This window comes from Pogona vitticeps, chromosome 6, assembly GCF_051106095.1.
Source record: "Pogona vitticeps strain Pit_001003342236 chromosome 6, PviZW2.1, whole genome shotgun sequence".
Classification (NCBI taxonomy): domain Eukaryota; kingdom Metazoa; phylum Chordata; class Lepidosauria; order Squamata; family Agamidae; genus Pogona; species Pogona vitticeps.
The window spans coordinates 61909085-61929978 of NC_135788.1; the positions used below are offsets into that span (position 1 = coordinate 61909085).

The 20894-nt window shown below is 39.9% G+C and overlaps 1 protein-coding gene across 15 annotated transcripts in view; it reads right to left on the bottom strand.

Moving 5' to 3' along the window:
- HECW1 (HECT, C2 and WW domain containing E3 ubiquitin protein ligase 1) overlaps positions 1-20894 on the bottom strand; it is a 400600-nt gene that overhangs the window by 33209 nt on the left and 346497 nt on the right. For all 15 annotated transcript variants that reach the window (XM_078377440.1, XM_073002583.2, XM_073002582.2 and 12 more), the window contains 5 exons: positions 15705-15788; positions 8923-9032; positions 5044-5164; positions 3413-3526; positions 2443-2595 (listed from right to left, as the gene is read on the bottom strand). In XM_078377440.1, the coding sequence (XP_078233566.1) occupies positions 2443-2595; positions 3413-3526; positions 5044-5164; positions 8923-9032; positions 15705-15788 (582 nt within the window). The remainder of the gene's footprint in view (positions 1-2442; positions 2596-3412; positions 3527-5043; positions 5165-8922; positions 9033-15704; positions 15789-20894) is intronic.

The following is a 20894-nucleotide window of genomic DNA, read 5'->3' on the forward strand; positions in this document are numbered from 1 at the left end:
TTTGATCCTCAAAATGGAATTTGCCAGGTCTTCATCTTGCCAATGTCACACAGATCCCAAGCAAATGTTTATCTTGCTAAGTCAGATCTTGCCAATCATGACCCCTCCACTGTCACATTTGTTTTTGCCCTTGTCATCTGTTTCTGGGCAAATGGAAACATATAGTCAACAGTCACCACCACTCACTTCTCCTGTGTATCTAGTAAAACAAGCTTTCTGGGCATGTAACCTCATACTTAGAAAACCTGTGAGGATTGCTATAAGTTGGAATCAACTTGAACACAAAAATTGTTAATTATTATGACAACTCTAGGTCTAGCAAGAACATAGTTCATTTCCTTTGAAACATACATGTTTATAGGCAATTACTTTTGATGGCTAATGTTTGCTAATTGATTTCAAACAATTCTAAATTGTTTTAGAAGCTAAGTAAGAACTCATCTTCTAATTCATCCAGTTCACACTAATAATCAGATGATTTAGGACAGGATTCTCTGGATTTAGACATAATTTCCTTCTTTAACAAAAAAGAACAAAAAAGAATATGTTTCACGACACCTATGCAAGAAAGGTGTTATTAGGTTAATTTGAAACATTTCCCCTGTAGGTCTTTTTTTTTAATAAGCAGAAACTAATACTAAACACAATAATGTAAGAACTGAAAGATCTGTTATTCCTCCACTAGAATCTTTCAGGAAAGGTGTTAAATCTCAGCCTCTCTACGAAAGCAAAATATTTTCCAGTCATTATGTCTCTGTTTTCATTGCACAGACTTTTCAGTGCTTTGATCTGTTGATTGTAGAATTGAAGTGTGCTATATTTAAAAAATGAAGGGGGAGGAATCCAAAATTAATGTTTACTCAGGATCCTTCATCTCACCCTTATCACTACAGGAGTGCTTTCTCTGTTTCCCCAATGCAAAGCTATCTGGTATATATGAGAATCAGGGTCTTTTCTATTGTGATCCTTTTCCTCTTGAGCCCTTTTCCTACTAGGAGCAGGAAGAGCACATATGCTACTGAAATATGATCTATGAAAGAAAAAATGATAAAACAGATTTCCTGACTTCCATTTGCTTCACTCTTCTGTTTAATTTAATGTTGTAACGATTTCCCCAAGAATCACATTTTCTAGAGTTCATTCTCATAGGTGAGCTATGTTACCTTATAAAATGGTCTTTTAACTATGAATCTTTAAAGCTCTACATATTATCTGTTTCCCTGTCTTATATTTCTGGCATTCTCACTGTGGTGTATCCAGATCTGTGTTCTGCTGCCTATTGTGCCAGTCCATTACCACAAAATGTGGTGATAACCACTCAGGTAGCTTTAAAGAGGATTAAATAAACTTCTGGAGAATATGTCTTCCCGTGGCTGGTAGCAGAATTGTGGAGCACTTCTGCTCACAATTTCAGCCAGCCGGCTAGCCATGTTGTCCTCCACAAAATGCCGTTCTTTCCCCTCTCTCCAACTTTCCTGTTCTCCAACAGCCAGCATTCTGTGGCTACAGATTATGCTGACTATACTGGCCTTGCTATTAATGTTTATCATTTTGTCCTGCTTCTTTCACCTAAGCAACAGTTGGATTTTGGTGTTATCTGTTGTGGAGATCACCCTTATTATGTTAAATAGTCATGCATTATCTTGTTGTAGGCTAATGTTGAGAGGCGGCGCCGAGAGAGAAGTAAAATAGGTGGAGCCTGAGAGAGAACAGTCAGTCAGAGTCAGAGAGAGAGAGATCAGAGTGGAGTGAGAGATAGAATGATATTTGGGAGCTCTGGGGTGTGATTAGTCAGAAGAGTGTATAGTAACTGTAAGATCAAATAGAAGATTGTTATTGTTGATTTAGAAACCTGAAGAAGATACGTATGAATTATTATCAAAACATCTGTAATCAATAAACCTGTTTTATTTAAAAGACAGTGACGAATGGACCTTCATCTTTCTTTAGAAAAGTATGTTGATTTAGTGAGCAACTGATGGCAGTGTGTGAAGAGGAGTTTGGCTTGCCTTCAAGTGCTCTGTGGTAGGAAGATAACCAAGGGTAACTAGGGGCAAACACCACATCTGTAAAGCTTGTTGAAATCTTTTCTAAGAGTCTTCTATTTTCACCATACTGCCCAATCTCTCAGTTTGCCTGCTTTGAATCCTATTTAAGTCTGAGCCTGTAGCTAGACTTATCATATATCTTTCCCCAATCTTTGTCCTGTTTTGCTTGGACTCATACTTGTATCCAACCTGCACTCCTTGGCTGCCCTTGTTCCAAGATCAACAGTGTGACTTTATCTCATACCTTCCCAGATGGAACACCAATGCATTTCACATGTGACATTTTGGAAGCTCCTGGCCCAAGTGATAAAAGTTGCACCTTGACATGTATTCATTTTGATCTTTTAAAACATTTAAATTGTTATCATACCTAGCACCAGATCAGGAAACCTACCATTCCAGGTGGTTTTCTACAAATGCTGACATGGGGCTGATCTGTACAGTGTAAGTGTCATTGGCTGAATATTCAAACAGGCCATAGTATGGATTGAACAACTCCTGAGATAGAAGAAAGAAGAACTCTCTGGATGGGCCACTGTAGTCCAAGCTGAAAAGAAAACACATGAAAAGTAAGAGGGTTTCTTACTAGTCATACAGCTTTCATATCATAGGCAGCTGCTGCCTCCAGAATTAGATGAGAAATGTATGGCTTCCGAGTTTTCAAGCAGCATTCAGAGAAGCACTGCATCCAAGGATTCCTTAGATGCTTAATGGAGGTTTCCTTAGATGCTCAATGGCAGACAATGTGTGACCCTTCTGACATTGCTGAACTGCAGCTGCCTTCATCCATCAATCACTGTCCATGCTATCTAGGATTGTTGGGATTTGCAGACCAAGAACACCTTGAAATCCAAACATTCCTCACCTCTACCCCTGACAACTCTATGCAAGGAAGTAACACATTTACTATGTTTAATAACAGAATGTAACTTCATAGACACTATTGGGGTGTGTTTTTTCCAAGAGAAGCTCTGGCTTAAACCCATGTTTTTATTTTTGTTTCTAAAACTTACTAAATGTTAGAAAATTTGAAATTGCTACTTTATAAACTTGCCATTTGTGGCAATTTTCGGCTTTATAAATTGTAAATCACAATTTGTAAGATTTGAAATTGGTTATTTTTTCTAGTGTTCATGCGTTCTTTAATATGTTTAGAATTCTCCAATTACTTCCATTGGGAGGCCATTTTGAACATCCAGCCCACATGTACTGACTGCATGATTGATCAAACTTACATCCCACTTTTCTACCAAAAACTGTGTTCCAGATGGCTATTCTAAATTTAACTACACAACATAACAGCTTCAACCAGGATATTTAACAAATTAAAGGTTCAAAATTCAAAGGACATTATAGCTACCTACCCTTCTTCTCCAACAAATGTGACATACAGTTTGTTTCTTTGGAGCTCCTTCCGTGAATAAGCCATCACCTGATTAAAAGTGCCTTCCAGCAGATGGTCACGCCTTATTATTAACCTGCAGTGAGACAGAGAAATGACAATTCAATATGAAAACTGACAACTAAAATGAACAGCAGCAACAACAAATTAATAGCCACTGACTACTGTGGTTACCGAATGTGAAAAACAAACAGAAATAAAGTTGTAACTCAAGATTGTGGAACATGCAGTTTCTCCACATGTCATTGAATAGCTATTATCCATCACCACTAGCTACGATGAATATGGCTGATGGGACATTGTCTAAATAACATGTTTCTCTCAACCTAAACAAGGTTCTGTATTAACTGAATCAATAGTGGAAACTGATTTAAACCCATTTGTTATTTTTCCATACTGTCAGCAGATGTTGCTTTTTACAAAAAAAAGCCTTACAAGAATATGCTAAACACAATGTATATTTCTGACTAGCTCTTGAAAAAGGGTGCAGAGAGCCAAACCACTCATTATGTGACCCATATCATCTAGCAGCAGAAAATTACATAGGCCAGATCTCAAAATATTCAGAAAATATGGAAAGAAATACCAAGGAATAAAAAGCTTGATGGAAGCTTTGGGTTTCATTACTGTTGGGTGCCTAAAAGGACAGGTTTAAACTCAGAAGCAGGGAGATAAAAAAAAGGCCAGTGTAGGTTATCTTTAAATCCCAAAGATTTCTCCAGAACCAGATCTAGGGAGAGATGTTTCTTCAGTTGTTTTCTTACCAGTAACCCTGTTCTTTTGGCATAAACTAATCAGAAGAAACTGTAGTAGTTGCCAGGTGTTTAAAACTGTAATGCATACTGTGGCTCTAAGTACCAATGCAAATCAATACACACCTGTGCAGGCTCAACCCTCTCCCTTCTGGAACATGGACATGTCAGCACAACTGCTCTGCTGGTTAAGATTTGCAGGCAGTATAGCCAGGGAGGAGTGATGAAAGGGCAGGTATTTGAGGAGCTGGATTTTTAATCCAGAAAATCCAAATAAATAAATAAATTCCTAGACATAAGTGTTTTATTATGTTGTATGAAGTTTATAATAACTGAATATCTATATTGTTGCACAAAAACAAGATGCTGAAGGGCTATATAGAAATTGAACTTCCAGTAGCCTATGAACATATTAGAAATAATCCTGGATGAGATAAATTACAGTTCTGTATGTAAGGAAGGGAGCAACTGGTTAGTCTGTTCCAAATTCCTTCTACCTTTCCAATCTCAATAATCCAGTAACTCTGGGATCAAAGAAGCTGACCAGAAGTCCCCAACCCACTTGTGCTCCACAAGCACTGCCCCAGCTGACACATGGAAAGCACACGGAAAGACCACCCTCTTCCCTGTCCCCACCAGCCCTCTATGCACTGGTCCATAAATTATCAAAGGTCAGTATTTATATCTTCCCACTTCCCTTGCTTCTATCTCTTTCTGCATCTCATATCGCAGACTTCCTCAAACACAGCTTCCTTTCTCTTTTGTTGGATTTATAATTCAATTATTTGTCTCCAAGACAGGCATAATTAACACATGGTAAATAACAGGCAGAGATACTCACTTAATTTTACCTGGACCCTGGCCATAACCTTTGGCTTCTAGTTTTCGATAAAAATTGCGAAGCTTAGCTTCAAAATCTCTCCTGTAGGGAGAGGGAGCTCTTGCACTGGCACGCTGCAGGCCTGATCAGGGAAAGCAGAAGATGGCATTGAGAGGGGCCTTGCTGCTTTATGCAGACAAATATTAGAACCAACATTTGCTGAGAAATCTTATGGTCCATGTTACTGGAACAGATATGCAGAAGGCCCTTTGGTTTAAGTGCAACATCTATAACATAGGAACCTAATTCAAATGCTTAGAACACATAATCATGTGGGGAGCATATGGAACTATTGATGGGCCTGTGACCAGACTGGACTAGTGTGAAGTTGACCATGTGACTAGCACCTCTATATTTCAGTTCTAAAAGGGGCTTCTGTGATTTATGGAATTACGACAGTACAAAGAACAGGATATAGAACAGTTCTTACAGAGCTCATGCACAATCTCTCATTCCATGCCACATTTGTTCCAGGTCTCCTATGTTTACCATGCTGGTGCACTGGGATCAGGATACATTGCTGCCATTTATGCCAATGAGGTGGGACAGAGCAATACAGTGGTGCCCCGCACCACGACAATAATTTGTTCCCCTGAAATTGCTGTTAAGCAAAAACATTGTCCAGCGAAAATTTTCCCCATTGGAATGCACTGAAACCCATTTAATGCGTTCCAATGGGGAAATTACCTCGTCGTCCAACGAAGATCGCCCATAGGGGAAGCCATTTTACGAGTGCAGATCAGCTGTTAAAATGGCTGCCCTGCAAAGCATGGGTCAGGAAAACACAGGACAGCCATTTTGCGGAGCCGAAAACATTGTCTTGCGAACAAACGGTTCGCGAAGCACGGACCTAATCAAAGTCAAGTGAAAATCCCCCATAGGAAACATCATTTTGCGATCGCTATAGCGATCGCAAAAAAGTCACCATCCTGCAGATTCATCATACAGCAGGGTCATCGTCTAGCGTGGTACCATTGTACATTCTGTGGTGACATTATATTCTGAGTAAGAGTATAAGAAAAGTCTTAATGTATCTGAGGAAAGCCTTACCCAGTCCAGGATCTGGTCTGGTTTCTCATACTGGGCAACCAGTTAGACAAGAACAGCCCTCTCTTCAATGCTGTTACTCATGTCATGCTGCCCCTGCCCTTTGCAGTACTCTATAGCCACTTGCAGTCATATCTTCCATGAATGTAGTGAATTTCTTTTGTAAAGCTTTCTAACTTGATGGCTTATCACCAGGCCTTGCTAAATGCTGTTCTCTGTGTAGAGTATGTTCTTTTGTCCATCCCAGATCTCTCATTATTCAGCTTTACTAGATGTCACTGAGCTCTAGTTTTATATACCTACTATACTGCATATTACATAGACAATGGGAAGAACATGATGCCAGCGAAGCTATTTTTAATGACCATACAATGTCATTCAAAACTCATAAAATTTCTGTCTTCTGAAAACAGCTACTTTGCTCTTTCCTGCAAATGAATGGTTTTAAACATACTACAATAGAAAAGGAGCCACTAAACTTCATTTCCTCATCTCATTTTGAAGATATGATGGAAATAAGTCATATTTGACAGAGCCTTCTCCATGGGAAGGCAAAATATTGTATGTTCCTTGATAAGTGGGTGGAAAAGCAAAGTACTGTATCAGGTTTTTTTTCCAGATACAGAACAGCAAGCTGCTGATAATCTGTTTTGGAAAAGAAGAAGAAACAGTTAAACTCTATACAACCTCTTGCAAAGTTCATTTTGTTTTGTCAGGTTTTTCCATGCCTCACAAAAGGAGGCATTTTGAACATAATTTGCTTTTAAGTACTTTGCATAATAAAAGGGTGAAAAGATCCAATTTTCCATACAATTTTAAAACTTAGTGCCAAGGCATTGATCAATTTTGACAAGCATTATTTTAATGTGCAATTGAACATATTTTTTGAAGTAGGAAGTTAAAATGCACAGTAAGAAATACATTTTTGTGCAGCTAGCAACATGAATAAGGTTGTTTCTTAAAACAATTAAAATTAAAATGACTATTGATCCCTATCAGTCTTGACAACTTTGTACTAATAACATATTATTGATAGGATTTTATGTGGCTCTAATGCTGTCTAGTAAAACACTCAATAGTCAGATTTACATGTGCCTCCAGGGACAAGAACTGGCCTGTATATCCTTGGGGAGCTACACAGTCCCAGGGAATCCCCTGAAGAAGGGAATGCTAAAACATTTCTGAGTACTCTTATACCTATAAAACCCTAAAAAGAGTCACCATCAGTTGGAATCACCTTAACGGCATTGGATGGCTATGGAGGTTGGAGGTTTGATTCCCTACTGTGCCTTCTTGGCAGGGGCTGGACTTGATGATCCAATGCAATTTTATGCAGGAAACATATACAAGGAATGAACAACTCATTGACTGACCAGGCAGAATAAAAGAAAACAGAATAAATATAGTTTTAGTAGCAGTAGCAGTGTGAATATGTGCAAGCACTAAGGATAAATATAGGTTTTTTCTCCCTTCTGTCTAAATGCATCCTTCCAAAGGCAAATTTGTTTAATTAAGACACTGGGTTCCATTATTGCAACCTGTGGTCCTACTACCATGTCCAGCACCTATAATTCAACTAACTTCTACCTTTTCAGTGCTTTAGCATTAGGCCAGGTAACCCGGTATGTTTTAGCCTCTCTCAGCAGACAATACAGAACAGGCCTACTACCTGGGAAATCATCCAGAGGGAGACCACAACTGCGATACAAAGATATCTGCAAGCAGGATCTGAAGGCCTCAGGAATGGACCTCAACAGATGGGAAACCTTGACATCTGGGCGTTAAGCCTGGAGGCAGGCGGTGCATCATGGCCTCTCCCATTTTGAAGAGACACTTGGGTCAGCAGGCGGAGGCAAAGAGGCAGTCACAAATCCAGCAAAATCAGAGAGCTGGACAGGGGACAGATTGTACAATTTGTCTTCAGTGTGGAAGGGATTGTCACTCTCGAATTGGCCTTCTCAGCCACACTAGATGCTATTCCAAGATCTCTATTCAGAGCATGTTACTAACACTAGTCATTTTGATGTGCAAAAGCCAGAAAAGTCCCACTTTCTTCCAGTACTAAGGATGGGGTAATAAACAAAGCAACATTGTACTTGGTTGTACAACATAATGCATACTGCCAGGACATAAAAATGTGTCTTCCTAGCATCTGCTCTCTGATTTCTTGTACAATAGGACAAAAAGCTTAGAACAAACCTTAAATTTTTACAAGTATTCAAGATTATGGGGAAATTTCAGAGACAACTGCCAACAACCTTAATGATCCAAGAAGCTTTCCTTCTAATAAGACTCATAAGGACTGACTAGATTGTGATGTGGATAGCTACATTTTATCGCTCATGTATCTGCCCTATAAAATAGCAGGGTTAGGTATGTGATTTTTATATCCAAAACAGGGGATATTTTGGAGGCGCTGAGTTTCCCTCAAGTAGGGAAGTCCCCATTCCATTGCTGCAAACATGTTTTTCATAGTATTTCAGTTGATGCAATGGTGGAAGGTAAGATAATGGAGGATTCATATCCCTTAACTTGCACAGCCCTTTAATAAGGCTAAGTGGTTTGTGAAATTATCAATTTGACAATCTAAATCTCATTCTTCTTTCAATTAGCAATTTATATCATTAATGTATAAACAGTGAGTTGATAATGCTGAATTGTTATCTGTTGATGCAGTTCTATCAACACTCTTTCAGAGAAACAAATTAGCCACTTCTTCACACTTCTAGCAAATGAAACATTTTAAACAGAAAACAAGAATCTGGCCATATCTTAAACATTTTGGTGCTTTACCTGGAGAATTTTGAGGTGATGAACAAGGTGAACAGCGAGGGGAAAAGCTATAGCCAGAATGAAAAGCTGCTTGAAGAGGTATGTACGACATTATATCTTCTTCGAAAAGACTGACAACGAGAAATGGGAGAAGTTGGTTCACTGACAAGATAAGAAAATAGACAATTATGCTGCTCAAGGGATTTCTGAGATTCATAATTAAATGCATACTATTCATATCTTTAATAGGGGTTATGGCTTCATTTATAACCGATTAGTTGGAGTGTTACATCCTCCAATCCCAAGCCGTCATCTTTAACTGATGGGAAATGTAGTTTCCTTCCAACTGACAACTAGCTTTAATAATTAAAGCCATAGGTCTTTTCCCCACATTGTATGGACAAGAGACAGTACAGCTTCCCTGGGTTTCATTTTCCAGCTTCCTGTCATTGTCTGTGGGTTGGGTGTAGTTTTCAGGCTGCACCATATCTGTATCTAAAAAGGGAGCAATAGGAGCCCTTGTAAATTAGGAAAATGTCCATCAAAGGATGCAGCATGAGTTTTCTTAAGGAGTTTCTACAAAAATATGCCTTTAAATTTTTTAAATTAATAAACAAAAAATAAAACTATAACAAGAACAAAATGTACATATACACTTATTGTGCTCCCCTTCACTGGGACCAGTGGAAATAATCTATTCCTTGCTTTCATGGAGGCCTCCTCCCCTTCCAGAAAGACATCAAGTCTTGTGAAGGTACACAACTCTTCCCCTTTGTTAATATAAAATTGATAAATTCTCCCCATACGTATATCCCCAAACTCATTCTTAATGATGGGATGACAGAGCAGATAGCTCTAGGCTGAGGCACCAGACAAGGTTGCCCCTTTTCTCCATTTCTGTTTTGTTTCATTATTGAAATGTTAGCTAATGCAATAAGGAATGATGATTTAATTGAAGGTATGGGTGAAAATAATAAAATAAAGATTAATTTAGTTGCTGATTATTCCCTATTGACAGTGAAAAACCCATTAGAAAGTAGAGATAGAATTAAAATACATTTAGAAAAATTTGGAAAAATAAGTGGATTATGTGTAAATTGGCAAAAAATCTGAAATAATATTGTTTAATCATAATAAACTAGAAGAAGAAAACTTTGTTTATAAATATGATTTTAAGATATGTAAATCGGTTAAATATTTAGGTACAGATTTAGTAAAAGATACTCAAAAATAAAGGAACATAATTATAATAAATTTAAAGGAGATATAAAAAAGAAACTACAGGAATACAGTGGTGCCTCGCATAGCGACGTTAATCTGTTCCAGATTAATCGTCGCTATCTGGAAACATCGCAATGCAAGTGGGGAAACCCCATAGAAACGCATTAAACTTCGTTTAATGTGTTCCTATGGAGCGAAAACTCACCGTTATGCGAAAATCCTCCATAGCGCTGCCATTTTCGCGCCCTCGGTAAGCAAGGAAATCGCGCGAAAATGGTTGCGGTGGCCATTTTGGAACCGCCGATCAGCTGGCCAAAAATGGGGCTGGCGCTCGGGCAGGAGGGTGGGGGAAGGCTCCCCCGCCCTCCTCCCGAGCGCCCGATGGCATTTTCCCCCAGCTGACCGGTCAGCTGGGGGAAAATAGGGCCTATGGGGAAAAATCGCAAAGCAATTTTTCCCCATAGGGAACATCGCAATGCGATCGCAAAAGCAATCGCAAAATCTTCTTCGCTATGCGGATTCGTCTTTAAACGGGGCGCCCATTAAGCGAGGCACCACTGTATACTAATTTAAAACTTTCTTGTTTTGGAAGGATTGCACTGATAAAAATGAAGATTCTACCAAAAATTAATTTTTTATTTAGAATGTTACTAATACAGTTAACAGAAGATTATTTTAAATTTTGGCAAGGAATGATTAATAAATACTGTAATGATGGGAAGAGAGCCAGAATAAATAAAAAGTATTGGTATATAAAACAAAAAAAAGGAGGTATGGGCATACTAAATATAAAAAAAATATTATCTGGCTAATCAGTTGAGGCTCATTGGGGATATTATATATAACTCAGAAAGGTTAATTTGATGGAAAATGGAATCATCAGAATTACAGGTGGATAATGAAAAACAACTATTTGGTATGATTAAGAAATATAAAATAAGCAAAATTAATAACCCGTTTTTATGTTAAACATCTGGTACAAGTATAGAAAGAATTTATGTCCGTTTAACTCTCCATTAGGATTAGTGACTGAAACAGAGAATTTTCCTGCCAATATGAAAGTTTATGCAGAATTGTTTAAAGAAAAAAAGTTATTACATTAAAAGACTCGTATAAAATGAGATCAAAAGATCAAATGAAACAAATCCTTCAAAATAAGAATATATCATGGTTGAATTATATGCAATTAGAAAGATGGACTGATGAATGGGTAAAGAAGTATAATAAAGGTAGAGAATATACGAAGTATGAACAATTTCTATTATCATATGAAGATATTCAGATGACCAATTCAGTAAAGGGTGCAGTGAGTAAAACTTATAGATTTCTGCTTGAGCTAGAAGAAGAAGAGAATGAGAAAGAAGGATTGAGGTTAGTGTGGGAACAAGACTTAGAAAAAAGAATAAATGATGAAGAATGGAGGAAGATGTGGAAAATGAGGGTTTTATGATTCATGTCGGTGAGAATAAGAGAACATTTTTTCAAATTGGGTTTAAGATGGTATTTGACACCGACAAAATTGAATGAAATTAACTCTAGCTATCTGAATGTCTGTTGGAAATGTGGGAAGGAAATTGGTGCATACTTTCATATGCCGTGGGAATGCGAAAAAGTACAAAGATTTTGGAAACTAATCTTTAAAGAACTAAATGACATATGTGAAAAAGATATAGAATTTAATCCTGCGATATCTCTGTTATCTATATTTGAGAATGTGGAATATGATAAGATGACTAGAGAATTGATTACCAATTTATTAACAGCAGCTAGATTAATAATAGCTAGGAATTGGAAATCAAAGTCTGAATTTCAAATGGAAGAATGGTATAATGAAATATGGAACATTGCTATAAATGATAAGTTAACTTGTAACTTAAAGATTAAGAAAGGAGAGATGAAAAAGAATAATTTCTATTATATATGGGGCAGATTTCTTGAATATGTGCTAACAAGAGGAAAAGGGAAAGTTATAAATCAAGAATCAATGCATTTCTGAAGAACAATAAAGGAAGAAGAAGAATAGGATTACTGCAAGAGGTCCCAACTATGGTGGTGGGAAACACAGTCGATTTGTATTTTGGTTTATGTATTTTATGTTTATATTGTGGTTTAAGAAAAAAATCTGGGTCATAACCAACCTAGTGAAATTCCAGCCTTGACCATATTAATCTCATTTGATTAGCTATATAATATGCAGTAATTTTATACTAGATAAACGGAATCCTCCTTCTTTTTGATGTTTATACCAGTACTTTTTATGAATCCTTGCTTTTTTATCATCATTATAAAATTTGTTAATTATGTTTTGCCAATTTTTCACATCTTCCTCTAACAGCTTTATTGGTATCATCTCAATAAAAAATTAATTTTAGGTAATATTTTCATTTTGTATACTGATAGCCTTCTGAACCATGATAATTCTGTTTTTCTTAACTCCTTTAATTTATTTTAAGTTCTGGCTTTAATTTATCAAAATATTCTTTTTTAAAATATTTATATTTATAAATTTATATTTTAAATATAATAAATTTTCACAGTATTTATACCTAAGCACTTTATACTCTTATATCTTTTTATCTCAAATTTCCTTCTAATTCTTTCTTCTTCAACTTTAACATACCGTATTTTTTTGCTCCATAAGACTCACCTGGCCATAAGACGCACCTAATTTTTAAATACCAAAAATTAAAATAAAATAAAAATAAGTAAACAAAGCAAGTCCCATGCTGGGACTGCAAAAAAAAAATCACCAAAAAACAAAGCAACATAGAAACATACCCCCAAGCCCAAACCTAGCCTCCAAAACCCACCCAGAACATTTTTTAAAAAGTAAAAAGCAGCACCAAATTTTTAAATACCAAAAAATAAAGTAAAAATAAATAGAGCAAGTCCCATGTTGGGACTGCAAAAAAAGTCACCAAAAAACCCCACAAAGCAACATAGAAACATATCCCCAGCCCAAATCTACCCTCCAAAACCCACCCAGAACAGGCCTCAGAAGCCAGCGATGGTGGCGTGGGGGGACCCCCACGGGGCCTTCTGAGGTCTCAGAAGCCAGCGATGGTAGCCTGGGTGGGGCCCCCACGGGGCCTTCTGAGGCCTCCGGAGGCCTCAGAAGCCAGCGATGGTGGCGTGGGGGGGGAAACAGTATTCGCTCCATAAGATGCACACACTTTTCCCCCCTTGTTTTTTTCTGGAGAAAAAATGTGTCTTATGGTGTGAAAAATATGGTAATTAAACAATTAAACCTTTGACTTCTGCTAATTTATCTGTAGACCTGTCACCTCCTGAGATTCTTTCAGATGTAGTTTAACCTGATCCATAACCCTCAATGGGTCCTCTTTTGTAAATAATGTGTCATTTGCAAATAAGCTTAATTTTATCTTTGCTTAACTATACTTTCTATCGCTCTATTCTGTCTAACAACGTTCACCAATATCTCTGTAACTAATGCATATAATATTGGGGAATATTTGGTCTGTTAGTCTATCATTTACTATTACTATACTAGTATTCTCTGAATGAAGTTGATTTATCACATTTTTAAAACAATTCCCAAACCCTAATATATCTATCAACAGTTTTAATGCTGGCCATTCCATACAATCCAACACATTGAATATATCCAATGCCATAACTCCTGCCTTTACTTTTTGTTGGTAAATAATATGCATTATATTTAGTACTCTTCTAGTCAAATCTGCCATTTGTCTCTTTACGATAAAACCACTCTGATCCTCTTTTATATATTTACCAATTATTAATTATTAATTGTCCTTGCTAGTAATGCTGCTAATATCTTGGCATCTTGGTTTATTAAGGAAACAGGCCTATAAACATCTGGATCAGACAAATCCTTATTAGATTTAGGAATTCATATAATCAATGAATGCTTCCAAGACTCTGTAATTTATTCTCCTTTCATAATCTTATTAAATACCATGTTTCCCTGAAAATAAGACAGGGTCTTATATTAATTTTTGCTTCAAAGAACACATTAGGGCTTATTTTCAGGGGATGTTCTTTGTTTCTCATGTACAACAATCTACATTTATTCAAATACAGTCATGTCATCTTCTTTTGGTTGCTGCACAATGGTGGAGGGTGGGGTTTCACTTAACTAGGGCTTATTCCGGGGCTAGGGCTTATATTATGATCATCCTGAAAAATCACACTAGGGCTTATTTTCAGGTTAGGTCTTTCTTATTTTGGGGAAAACAGGGTTGCAATCTCAACTTTGGTATCAACACCTTTTAATTTTTTTAATAATATTCCAGTCCCAATTTGTCCATGCCTGGTGGACAATAACCCTATCTTTAAGTTATTAATAATACTGTCTATTTCTTCTTCTTTCACTAACTGTTCCATTAAATCTCTATCACCCTATTGGAATTTATTTCTCATATTTTCTTCTATGTATGTTTTAATATGCTCAGTTGATGGCTTACCAATTTTATTACACTTATCAAAATTTATTAAATACTTCCCATTTTTATTTCATTAAATTTCTGTTTATACTATTTTCATTTCTAACCATTCCAAATACACTCTTCACTTTTTTTGTTTGTGCAGCTCTGGGCCAACATTCTAGGATATTTATTACCAAATTTAAAATATTCTCTGTTCATATATATTAAATTTCTCTGAATCCTTTCTGTTTCAGTATTCTTACTTAGCTTGTACTTTTGATAAATTTTTAATATCTCTGTCTTTTATAAAATTCAACTCCAACCCTCTTCTTTCATCCTCCAGCTTTACAAATTGTTTTTCTGTTTGCCTTTTGAAATTACAAAATTCTTTAATACTCACACACTTCATAATATCCCAAATCAGGCTTATCCCAAACTAGTTCCTTTGCCATTTATACTCCATATTGCCGTCAATTCCTTCTCCATTTTCTCTAACATACATTTATGTTGTAAAATACCTGTATCTAGCGTCCTTCTTTATAATCACACGTAACCGTAAACTCCATATTCACCAATGTGTAATCAATTATTTTTAGTAACCCTACACCTGTCTTACAAACTCTGGATAACAAATCATTAGATACAAATCTATAATCTGTTTTAAAATAACTTTTATGCACTGATGAATAACAAGTGAACTTCTTTTCATCTCCTTTCCATTCTCTCCAAACATCTTTCATATCAGTTTTGCTTTTCAGTATATTTAATATTGTAAAATTATTCTTTCTTTCATCCTTAGTAGGGTTTAATTTATCTTTCTCTTTACCCATCAACATATTAAAATCTTCTGCCATTATTACATATCATTTCCTTATGCTTTCCAATTCCTTGAAAACCTCCAGTAATAAAAAATATTTCTGCTAAATGTTTTCATTTAATTTGAGGTAAATCTAGATTTTGAAAAAGTGTACTCACTATAATCTAATTCCAGATATGTTCATGATTCTCTTTGTAGGGATCTCAGTATTTATATTCTCTCAATTCTGTGTGATGAATGCATAGAAGTTCCTTTGGGTTTGGGATAATGCTTGCTGGGCAGTATGGGGTAGTAAATTTTGGAAGAAAGTGCTGAGGAATAGGGCAATTAGCATACAGTTATTGACATTGTATTACCTTAGCAGTATTACTAAATCTGCATCACAGGACAACTTTTCAAGCCCGTGTGTACCCTCTGTTCGAATGTAGTGAATCTTCTCCCTAGAAAATAAACAACACAGAAAAAAGTTGCAATAACACTAAAGAACATTATGTATGTATTTCCTTTATTACTCAATAATCCAGTACAAAATTCCTAGCACTGAAATATAACCTGCCATTTCTACATTACAATTATGTCTTGATCAAGATTGATTTATATTGTGTTGAAGTTGTGGTGGTTAATCCCCTGACATCACATAGTTCAGTTTACCAAATATTCAGAATGGTCACAGTAAATCTGTCAAAATGGTTGCAGTGCAGATTGTATGATAGAAGGAAATGTGTCAGGTTTCTGTAACTATCATTATTCCAGGATCAAAGAAGATGTAGAAGCACAATGGAGTTATGCTCAGTGTCCAATTTCCCAGGCAGCTAGTCTCCTGTCCCATATGGGAGCTAGGTCTGCATCTGAGCCATGTTCTTGTCCATTCTTCTGGCTTGTTCCCCTTTTGAGTCCCCTGCTCCTGACATTTAGGTGTCTTCAAGACAGGTCCTGAGTAATATTGTGGGTAGACAGAAGAGCATTGTGATCAGAATGGGGACTGTGAGAAGGCCTAAAGAAGTAGGGATATTAAAGCATAAAGAATTCAGAAGCTAGAGAAAGGGCAACAAGGGGGTAAATGGCTGAAAAAAGGAGGCCAGCATAAGAAGTTGTAAAAAATCAAAAACGCACAAACAAATGCAAGAGGTATCCCCCCACACGCACAAACTTCATTATAAATCTTTTATAACTCTGGCCACATATGTGCATTTTTCTGGAAGCTAGGATTAATCCTTTGTAGCTGGAAGCTCTTGTCTGACCCTCAGAAGTAAACAAGGTAAGTCAAGAATGCCAGGGAGGAATGAGAGGAAGGAGAAAGTGACAGGGAGGACTGTGGTGAGCAAGGGGAGAAAGGGTATCTCACTGGAACTATCTGAAAACTCTTTGATATATTATATATATACAGTAATAAAACAAAATGTATATATAACCCAGGTCACAACATAATTGGTACAAATTAATGCCCTTCACTTATACTGACAAATAACGCTGACTTTCATTACTACCTGCCAAACTCAGCTCAGAGCTCAATGAAGGACTGTAGCTGTGAGGGTTATGACTGAGCTGGTCTGTATGTATATGGCACCAGACACAATAAGTGGCTGCTGAATTGCATTTAGCTTTGTGGCTCAGCAGTTGTATTATTCAATAACAGGCAAGTCATAATTACCCACAAAGATAGTTAGGTTACTTATCGTATTTGCCGGCGCACAAGGCGATCGGCCGTATAAGACGACCCCCCCCACAGGAGGAGGAGGAAGAGGGGAAATGGGCGGGTGGTGGGCGAGCGAGCGCGTAGCTGGCTCAGCGGCACGGGGCGGCGGGCCGCCCGGTGGCGGCTCAGGCATGGCAGCAAGAGGGCGAGGAAGAGCGGAAGAGGCTGAGTGGGCAGCGGCAGGAGGAGGAGGAGGAAGAGGAAAAGGGAAATGGGCGGGCGGCGGGAGAGCGAGCATTTAGCTTTGTGACTGGCTCAGAGGCGCCCGGCAGCGGGTTCTGGGCGCTCAGGCATGGCAGGCTGTGCTTCCCTCCCTCCATCCAGACTGCCTGCCTGCCTGCCTGCCTGCGCGCCTACCTTCCTCCCTCCCCGGCCAGCGCGGCCCCGCGTCATTCAGTGCACCCAGTGTACAAGACGACCCCCCACTTGGAGGCATGTTTTTTGGGCACAAAAAGTCATCTTGTACACCGGCAAATACGGTACCTGTAACTTTGGTTCTTCTAGTGGTACTCTGTGAATTCACACAAATGGGTTATCCTGCGCCTGCGCAGGAAAGTCCGGAAGATTCTAGAGCTTAAGAAAAAAGAGTCAATTAGCTCTCCCCCCCACGGGGTATATAAGCCCTGCCTCTTCCATCTTCCTTTCAGTTGCCTAATCTGCCGTTACTGTAAGCTAGATAAGCATGGTATCATAGAATGGTACCGTGACGGGTAGAGGGGAGAAAGGGAGGGATGTGTGAATTCACAGAGTACCACTAGAAGAACCAAAGTTACAGGTAAGTAACCTAACTTTCTTCGTAGCGGTCTCTGTGAATGCACACAAATGGATGAATAGCAAGCTGTACTCACCGGCAGGAGGATCGTCACAGTATCATAGATGACAGTATTGCCCATCCAAACACCACATCATTTTTGGCTCTGATGTCCAGTCAGTAGTGTCTGGCAAACGTCAGTGGGGTAGCCCAGGTGGCTGCTTTGCAAATGTTCCGCAGTTGGACACCTTTGAATAGGGCTGTTCAGGTGGAAACCACTCTGGTGGAATGTGCCTTTAAGCCCTCTGGAAGAGATTTCTTGGCCAGCTGGTAAGCCAGGTGAATGAGCTGAACAATCCACCGTGATACTGATTGAGAAGAAGCAGGAGCACCTTTGCGTGGTGCGTGGTAACATAAGAAGAGACGCGGAGAGCGTTGGATGGACTTGGTGCGGTGTAGATAGAAGGCAGGGGCCCTTCTAACGTCGAGAGAATGAAGTCTGCGCTCCAGTGGTGTTGTTGGAGACGGGAAAAAGGTTGGAACCACAATGGGCTGATTGACATGGAATTCTGACACCACTTTTGGGAGGAAAGAAATGTCCATGTACAGTGGTGCCCCGCATAGCGAGGTTAATCCATTCCGGATTAACCCTCGCTATGTGAAATCGTCGCTAAACGGAACGTAAAAGCCCACTGGAACGCATTAAACATTGTTTAATGCGTTCCAATGGGCCCTAAACTTACCGGTCAGCGAAGTTTCCTCCATAGCGGCAGCCATTTTCGCGCCCTCGGTAAGCGAGGGGAGGGCGCGAAAACGCTGCACGCGGCCATTTCGGGCGTCCGGCGGCCATTTTAGAACCGCCGAACAGCTGATCGCCCAACTCAGTGGGAGGCTTGGGGGGGCGGCGGCAAGAGGAGAAGAGGGAAAGTGGGGGGAGGACGCGCGAGCGTGCGGCTTCCCTGCCTTCACCTGCCTGCCTCGCCGCCTTCCTTCCCTCCCGGGGGCGTCAGGAGAAGGATGAGGAGGAAGAAGGAAAGTGGGGGGGAGGACGCGTGAGCGAGCGCGCGCCTTCCCTGCCTTCACCTGCCTGCCTCGCCGCCTGCCTTCCTTCTCGGCCAGCGCGGCCCCGCATCACTCTCGCGGCGGCGGCGGCTCCTTCCTGGCACCCGTCAGCCCATCTTCGGTAAGCGAGTTTTTCCCATAGGGACCGACACTATGCCTCCGCATTAGCGATCCCAGAGAAGGGATCACTATGCGAATTCTTCGTTATACGGTGCGCTCGTTATGCGAGGCACCACTGTATAAGGTAACTTTATCTGGGTGCATCTGTAGTTACGGAGGGTACAACCTTAAGGCAGCAATCTTGCTTGCTTGTCTGGCTGAAGTAATGGGTACTAGGAATGACGTCTTCAAGGAAAGAAGTTTTTCAGAACACGTAGCCATTGGTTCAAATGGAGGTTTAGTAATGGCCTCTAGGACCAGCGGAAGGGACCACTGCGATGCAATCGTTTGGGAGAGTGGTCGTATATTTTGGAGACCTTTTAAAAATCTTTTAAGTGTAGGGTCGGAAAAAAGCCTCGCAGAGTATGAACGAGGAGGTTGGTGTGCTACGATCACTGAAATGTAAACTTTAAGCGTGAAGTGAGCAAGTCCCATATTGAAGAGATGCAGCAAAAAGGTAAGTACCGTGCGTAGAGAAGCTGGTATCGTGGTCATGCCCTTAGATTGGGCAAACTTGGTAAATGCTTTCCATTTGTCTTCATATAAGTGTGAGATAGAGGGCTTTCGTGCATGGTCTAACACCTCACAGAAGCGCGAGTTATCCTCCACACCGTCAGGCGAAGGGACCGAACATCGGGATGGAGGAGAGCCCCGTCGTTCTGTGACAGGAGGGATGGTATCTGAGGAAGGTGGTAAACTTCTTGTGCTATTTCTGATAGGTGAGCGAACCACGGTTGCCTCGGCCACCAAGGGGCGATGAGGATTGCATCTGTACCATACCGCATTATCCTGGTCACAGTCCTGAGAAGCAGCAGTATTGGAGGGAACAGGTACGTTAGTTCCCCTGACCTTGGTGTGAGGAAGGCATCTCCCAGGGAGGCGGCGTCCATGCCCGCCCTGGAACAGTATCGGGCACACTTGGTGTTGCGATGGGATGCAAAAAGGTCCAGGGTGGGCTGTCCCCATCGTGTGCAGATGTCGCGAAAGACTGCCTGGTTCAATGCCCACTTGTGCATCCTGGTAGGGAGCCTGCTCAGGTGGTCCGCCAGAGAATTGTCCTTGGAAGTGATGTGGATTGCCTGTGGGAAAATGTCGTGGGAGCAACACCATTTCCAAAACTTGATGGTCAGCTGGAGGAGATGCGCTGATCACGTTCCACCTTGCCTGTTGATGTAGTGTATCACTGTGTTATTGTCCGTTACCAGTTGCACTGCATGGCCTTGGATGCAAGGGAGGAAGGATTAAAAAGCCTTCATGACGGCTATCAGTTCTAGCTGATTGATGTGCAAGGTCCTTTGGGTCGGGGTCCAAAGACCATGAGCACAGAGGTTCTGGCAGTGCGCGCCCCAACCTGAGGGGCTGGCGTCGGTGACAACCTGTATGGACAGGTGAGGGGAGTGGAATGGTCTTCCCCGTGACAGGTTGCTGGATCTGGACCACCAGGTGAGATACCACATGACCTGAGGGGGAATTCTCAACCTCTTGGACTGCGGGTCTGTCATGGGATTGAACTGAGTGGGATTGAACTGAGTGATGAACCAAGACTGTAGGGGTCTGAGTTCGAGTGTGGCGTATGGTACCACCGCGGTAGTGGATGCCATCAGCCCTAGAACATGTTGGATGTAGTGCGCTGTAAGATTGGCACACAGTTTGAGCTTGCTCACGGCTGTTTTAATCTTTCAAATTCGTTGTTGTGGGAGAAAAGCCTTTGTGCGGACAGAGTCCACAGTTGCTCCTATGTAGGAGACTACTTGAGAAGGTATGAGATTGGACTTTTTTGCATTGATTTTTAGTCCTAATTTTTTAAGGGTGGACAGGGTGAATCTCGTGGCCAAAAGCGCTTCATGATAGGATTGGGCCACCAGAAGCCAGTCGTCG